The sequence below is a fragment of the Nestor notabilis genome, unplaced genomic scaffold (assembly GCF_000696875.1).
Source record: "Nestor notabilis isolate BGI_N333 unplaced genomic scaffold, ASM69687v1 scaffold34514, whole genome shotgun sequence".
Classification (NCBI taxonomy): Eukaryota; Metazoa; Chordata; class Aves; order Psittaciformes; family Psittacidae; genus Nestor; species Nestor notabilis.
In genome coordinates, this window is record NW_009924873.1 from 13,207 (window position 1) to 20,502 (window position 7,296).

The 7,296-nt window shown below is 42.0% G+C and overlaps 1 protein-coding gene across 1 annotated transcript in view; it reads left to right on the forward strand.

The window, feature by feature from the left end:
- LOC104404367 (runt-related transcription factor 2-like) overlaps positions 1-6,915 on the forward strand; it is a gene marked incomplete at both ends in the record, with an annotated part of 17,210 nt that extends 10,295 nt beyond the window's left edge. The window contains 1 exon segment of the mRNA XM_010012784.1: positions 6,811-6,915. Coding sequence (XP_010011086.1) covers positions 6,811-6,915 — 105 coding nt within the window.
- Between the last annotated feature and the right edge of the window lie 381 nt (positions 6,916-7,296).

Consider the following 7,296-nt stretch of genomic DNA (forward strand, 5'->3'; position numbering starts at 1 on the left):
GGCTGGTTTAGGGAGCTGGGTTCCACCCTTGCTAATCATGAAAATGTTTGTGCAAGGGAGAATCACTCTTCGGAGGGCTTCAGATCAAATGGAAAAGGTGTTAGTTGCTACTGTGATGGATAAAAAACACCATTCAAGCAAATACAGGACTTTGGAATTGACAGGGAAACATTTTTGGGATGCTGGCTGCTGGAATTTTTTGTTTATTCCAGCAGGAAGATGTTCTTTTTGTTTTCTCTGAGAAAAGGGATTTGAACGTTGGTGCCATTGTAGCACAGCCAAAGGACGAGGGAAGCGACTTCAGGACCACCTACCTGTGTGGACATTCTTCTGTGCAAAGGGAAACGTAGCACTGGCAACAGGTCTTGTAGGCTGCCTGGTATACCTGATAACAAGGGGCATGCACAAAACATTGCCCTTTGTCACCAATATGTGTCCGCTGGAATAGCTGCTGAGGGCCCAAGTCAGCTTTATTTAGGAGCTGTTAGTTACACTGAGTACAGAACCAACTTCTACATCTGCATAATTATTTTATGTCCAGAGCTTGCAGACTTAGGGTTATGTTTTTGACAGTTCCCAGAAGAGTGTCAGGGACTATCCCTATCCAGATAATGGGCTTGAGGTAAAATTCAGTCTTAATGCCTTCTTGGGTTGGCAGCGTCTCTATTAATGTTACTTGATTTCAGTTATGTAATTTTGGTTGCTTAATACAGTTCCTGTGTTGCCTTAGGTTAAATGTACATATGCTTCACCAAAATAATGCCTTGAAATGATTCCACCCCAGACACAACCTTCTTGTAGCCTCCTAGCTCTGGAATCCAGAGAGCCATGGCAGCAGAGGCAGGCTTCTCTGCTGCTCTCCACCACAGCATTTGACTTGTTAGCCAGGAAAAACGTTTGGAGAATGAGCAGGGAGGAGAACAGAGTGAAGTGCATGTCTTGCTTAAGCAGTTGGTAGCGCTGCAGGGAGCTGGGAAAGGAAGAGGAGAAGCCAGTGCTAGCCATGCTTCTACAGCAGCGAGCTGCTTTTCCACAACTTACTGCAAAGCAAATTCAGTAGTTCATAGCTGGGACTAAGTTTGTGGCAGGGTCACTTCTAGTCATTGCATGACAACTTGGCCCCATATAAATCCAGAACAAAACACCCATTGATGGAGATTTCATTCTGGGTAAGTAGAGCCTATGTAAACACAGGTATAAGAACTTCCTGGAGTGAGACACTTGTCAGAAATGTTCAAAGTATACCTTTTATGCTGACCCAGGCTGGCTCAGCAGGAGGCAAGTGGGTGTATTTCCCAAATCTCCAACTTGACACACACTTACACCACAAAACGTCCATATGAATACACAAACAGATCTGTTGCCTGTGCAGCTGATTTGCATGGGCAGTGCTTGCATTTTTTGAGCCATCACTCTGATTTGCTGACATATCCCCATGTTCTCATTTATCTGTTTGGACCATTGGCCTGTGGCAGTTAGATTTTTTCAATCATTCGCAGCATGTCAGCAGATGAGGTGAATAACAGTTTTTTCTGTTTTAAATTTATTTAAATTCCGTGGTATCTGTGGTGCTGATGGTAAACAAATTATGTTATTTTTTTTATGCTGCTTACCTCAGCTGCAGGTTTATTCTGGTGAAATAGTCACTGGACCAAGCACAACAAGCAAAGTTACATTCTGACTGTGTGAAACTGTCATTGGGGGTGGGAGAAAAGGGTCACCACCTGAGCACAGAATTTGGACTTGTGCAATTGGACATGCGACTTGGACACCTACAAAAATATTTCACTTGTATGGTGAGAAGCAGTTATCTAATGAAGGGTCAAATTATGCTGGCCCTTTTCGTCCCATTGATTACGTTGGAGTATTTAGGGGCTTAAGCCATAAGAATGGCGAAATTTGGCCCTAGTGTATAATAATGGACATTTGAGAATGAATATATGAGTGTGCATATGTATTACATCCTGCCCAGAGATACAGTCAGATATGTTATTAAAATGCAGTATACATCTTCACTTTGGCAGATACCCAGGAAGATGTAGTGAGAAACTGTAAAGATGTATGAAATTGATCATTTAGCATGGTTTAATAAAAGTAAGTACATAAGCACTAAAGAGTAGAAGCTGGCTTTAAAAATAAAAAAGGAAGTATCATAATCTTTATTACTAGAACCTGGAAGTCTCTCACTAATATAATAGAAATGTCTGTAATATAATTTGTATTGCATTTGTGTATTACATTTCGTATTTTTCCAGCTATACCTTTTGTCCTTGTCAGCACAAGCATTCTTGGCTCCTTTCCTTTTTCTTCTTCTTATCATTTAATAATTTACTGTAACAATTTAGAAAAACAAATGAACAACAAAACAACACTAGTGGCACTTCATCAGAATAAATCCCCAAAGCAAAAGATAGTAGTTTTAGCCGTATCATCTGTTGGCCTCCCTTTCTTCTCCCCCTCCATGGGCAAACTTCTGAAGCTTTAACTCATCTTTCTGCCCTCATTTGGATGAACCTCCATAAATGGAATCAGTGGCTCTTTTTTCTTGAGAAAGGTGGATTAAAATGAAGTGATAGATTCAAGATGTGGCCTCCCTTCCCTAAAGCGTGTCTGCTCTCACTGCCCTTTGCATTTGCACATGCAGCCACTTTTAAGAGTGCCTTCCCTCCCCCAGATCCATGTGGTCATGACACTGCTCAGAGATGGCTAAATCAGCACCGAGGAGCTTCATGTGACCATGTTGTCACTTGGGATTCGTTTTTTCCCCCTTGGTTCCTCTCAAACATTCCCAGGGGCCACAACTTACAAGCCTATTGCTCCCTCTAGAGCCCTTCAGTGCTGTTCTGGGGGACCACTTAAATAATCTCTCATCATGCTAGCTGTGAGCTCACAGCTCGTTTTGCTTCCAGCCTCTGTCAGATGGGATGCAGACTGAATGCAAACTTCAGGTTCCTGTCCTACAGTGTAGCTTACAGGCACAATACCTTCAAATGTTTGGGTCTTAAAAACTGATCTTCACCTTTTGCTGGTCCAGGAACAATATTGCTGAGAAAGTGCTTGTGGACAACATTATGCTTTGTGCTTCCTCTTCAGTTCTTGCAGCTTTGCACAGTGTCAGGGAATCTCATGAGCAATCCTGTAAAGTCATGAGCTCGGGACAGCTGGTTTAATCCATCTGACTTCGGCTGTCAAATCAGCAGTGACTTCTGAGGGCTTTTTTGGTGGTACAGGCTCTAGCAAACCCATCAACAGAGTCTCCAGGTGTCATTTCAAAAGTCAGTATTGTATTTTGACCAGAAACGCTACTGTTTTCATTATTTTTCTAGAATGGTTCTGACCTTAATGCTCTCGCAAAAATAAACATTACCAAGCAATTTTTCCTACTCTTATTTGTGAGGGAAGACTTGATGGAAGCAGTGAGTCTTGTGCTCTGCCCTTAAGCATATGAGGGTATGCTTGGTGTCTGTGGGAAGGGTTTCCAAAGGCAGAGCCCTGTCCCACATCTGGTGAATGTAATCCTTGTGCTCATGAGGTGCTGTGTGCCTAATATTAGGAACTGCCAGGGATAGTTACAGAAACAGCAACAATCTCTGAAGTGACTCTTGCACCCCAGTGAGGCACAGATTGACACTGACATCACCCGTCAGCCCTCACACCATCGGCAAACACTCCCATGATGACGCAGTAGTGATTTGCTTCAGTATACTGAGGGATGCACCATAGACCCAAGCTAATTTGTGCATGGTTTTCTGTAGATTCATGGAGCTGTTTAACCCAGAGGGTCTCAGATTTTGATGTTAGCTCATGAAGGGCTACGTGCCATCTTGCTGAGACTGCTAGGACGTCATCATGACTGTTGAAGGCATCCAAACCAGGACAGTGTTTTACAATGCCTTCTTGGGGTGTTTGGTCCCTCTTTACAATCACTAGAGAGGTTAGGCCATCACTTAGGCTGTTTTGGTATCACCCATCCCTTCCTGAGTTGAGCAGAAACACTAAGTGCTCAGAGTAGGTCTTCTATTGATAGTTACAAGGTCCACTTACTTAGGCATCAAAAATCATGTCGTGTAATACAGGCTGCAGCGCTAGGGAGGCTGAACACAGCCTCCACTGACTAATCTGGTATTACTTCGACCAGTTTAGTCTGCTGCACATTGCATATGTATGTGTGTGTGTATATGCATTGCGCTTGTATGTAAGTGTATTATGCAAGAGCATGTTGAAAATAAAAATCTGTATCATAGCTGTATCATAATATATAAAAGCAAGGAGGAGACATTTACAGTCCTGCTGTCATCCCAAAACAGGTATATCCATAAAACACAGATTTCACTAACAATACCTCTAATTTTAATCTGCCTTTGTCAACCAGACACGTAAAGGATGAATAATGTAGAAGCTATGAATAAAAGTGATAAAACCACTTAACAAAGCTAAATGTAAATGAAACAGAATAACCAGGGAAAAAACACAGCCAGAATTATTGGTAGGCAGCAATGAGTGACACGTAGGTTTATGGTTATATAGTCCTGTGGTTAACCAGTATGTGGTTAATGAGTAGTCTTCTGTCAACAAGAAGAAAGCTGAGTATCTTCGTGCATTTGCCAGCTTGTGTCACAACCATATATAGGCTCTGAGATCTAGTCTGTTCTGTAGAAAATCTTGAAAGTAACTTCACCTCCCTCTTCTTTATTCTCTATTCTTGTAGACTGGTAATCTGGCCACATTTTACTACATTTCACCACTGTTATAATTTTATACTGCATTTCTTTTCTATCTGGAAGATCAGTCCACAACTTCTAAAGAAATAAATGGACTACATATTCTAGCAGAACAGCAGAAACACCTGACCTGATGCATCAGCAGTTGTCAAAAGAAACCAAACAACCAAACAAGCCAAAATCACAAATAGGAAGCAAGGTGGAAATGCCACAGATTAGTAAAAAGAATAAAGTGTATTTTCAAAGTCTGTTTCAGTCTTAGTGATCTAGGTGTTGTATATAATGATAGAGGTAAACTATTTCTGGAAATAAACTATTTTTGGTATTTAAAGAATGTCAAGGACACAGACATCCTTGGTCTGGGTAGATGTAGGACCCATGCGCTGATGGACAAAGGCCCTGAGACAGGCATCTGACATGACTTTTGCTTCTGTTGCAGTTCTTTCCATCTCAGGGACTGCTTTCTAGTGAGGATGTGGAGGTGGGAAGAGACTGACCTGGGATTTGCAAGGCTTGTGTTTCAGCTTCTGTTTTGTCAGGGCTGTGATTCAGGGTTATAGTTGGATTTAGTTGCAGCAGCCAAAGCGGTTAGCATCACTGGCCACAGGCTTCCGGTGAGATTGTGGCCAAGACACTTTATCTCTCCACAGTTCTTCATCCCCAGAGTGGGGAGAATACCTCCCTAATTCACAGGGATGTGATGAGGACAGTTTCCAGTAACAGCTATGTGTGTGTGCTCGTTGTGATGTTGATGCAGACCATTAGCACCAAAAGTCGGAACTGCATTAAGAGACGTATTGAATTGCAAGTTAATGTGCATGGGGTGGGGGTAGGGAAATATTGCTGCTAGAGGCAGGCATTTATATTTACACTTATATTTAAATTTGTATTTATTTATATAGATAAAATGTGAAGTCTTAAAAGGGAAGGAACTCAGCACTCAGGAGGGCTGGAACCAAGTGGTAAAGTGAAGCAGGCTGATATGTATGGGAAAGCTCACACAGTGTGTGCCTGAAGGAGGAGAACCTTAATTTTCTTACAATAGTTCCTGGTTATCTAACTTGGGGTGATGTCCCTTGATGTCTCTTACTGATAACTAAGATTCCTGTCGGTATCTGAGTCCTCTGTGATGCTCAGATAACTGTGCTAAACCTGCTGATGGGCAATGTTTGTATTGTTGTCCAGGCCAAAGCCACAATGAATGCATGAGGTCTTATCAGAGATGCAGAATGTTACTTTTGTTATTTAAAAAAGGCCTGAAGTAAATGCTGGCATTTCCCAAAAGCAAATCCAGGGATAGCAGGATCTGAAGACATTGCAGTCACAAGGGGATGCAAAACCCTCCCCAACAGCCATCAAAATGAGTACTTTCCTCAACTTAGAGCCATGGCATGTACATAACAGTTTTGAAAAGGCCTTCACAGTTTTCTTACTGAATAATAAAGCAACTAAGCATAATGCTCTGCTGTGTCTACATAAAATGTTTTAATTCTCTGTGGACAAGCTGTACGGATTTTTTTTTTTCCATTCTCTTGTTTCTTGGCATTGCAGTAGCCAATTATTTTTAAAGGATTCTGGTTTGCAATATGGAATTGATCTAACGCTAGCTTCAACCACAAAGTGTGGGATTTTATAATCTGCCTAGGGGATCTGAGCACCCAGTTCTCTTTAATTTTAACATGCGTTGTTGATCAGATTCCCATGGCAATTTTGGAAGAGTCAGCCACGATTTCTAAGCCTCTCTGAACTAACACCCTGTAGAAAGTACAGATAACGTACCAGCAGTCATGTAGATCAGATAAACTCTAACTGTTTGGGGGTAACCTCCTTTTTTACAAACAAAGTGTAGATCATTTAAATAGAAATTAATTTTTTTTTCCCCAAAGCTTTGAGTAGTTGCCACAGAGGGAATGCATCCAGCACCAGGCAGTTGTGGGGTTATACACCCGTCTCTTTGGGCATATCTGTCTTAAGTTACAGACAGCTAAAGGGTTTCAGTGCCATTTGGCATGTTTGAGTGCTGTCTGAAATGAGGAGTACACCTTTTCCCTAAACATATGCTCAGTAGTGGTTTTCTTTCCTGTTGCAGGGAAAAGCTTCACGCTGACTATCACGGTCTTCACGAATCCGCCACAAGTAGCCACATACCACAGAGCCATCAAGATAACTGTGGACGGACCTCGCGAACCCAGAAGTAAGTGAGCTAATGACAGCATTTGCAGAATATCAAGGTGGTGGTTTAGTGTAGGGGTTCATCACCAGCCTCATGAAATGCAGCAGTATCCAGCGCATGTGGAGCAGTGGGTATGTTTTAAGCCAAGGCTGTCGTATGAATGATTTTAATTATGCCTTCCCGAAGCCTTGTTTTTCACGGGTGTCCAGCTGATCTAGAGTATGATTTGCATTGCATTTCTAAAGCATTTACCCAGGGAGATCTTGGATCATACCCAAAAGCTGACAGAAGGGATGCTGGTAAAAGGTGGGCAGCGTATACCTTCTTATGCATTTCTTGCTAGTCTTGCCTTTCAGATGTTAAGAGGATTTTAAAGCATTGGAAACCAATATGTCATTGATC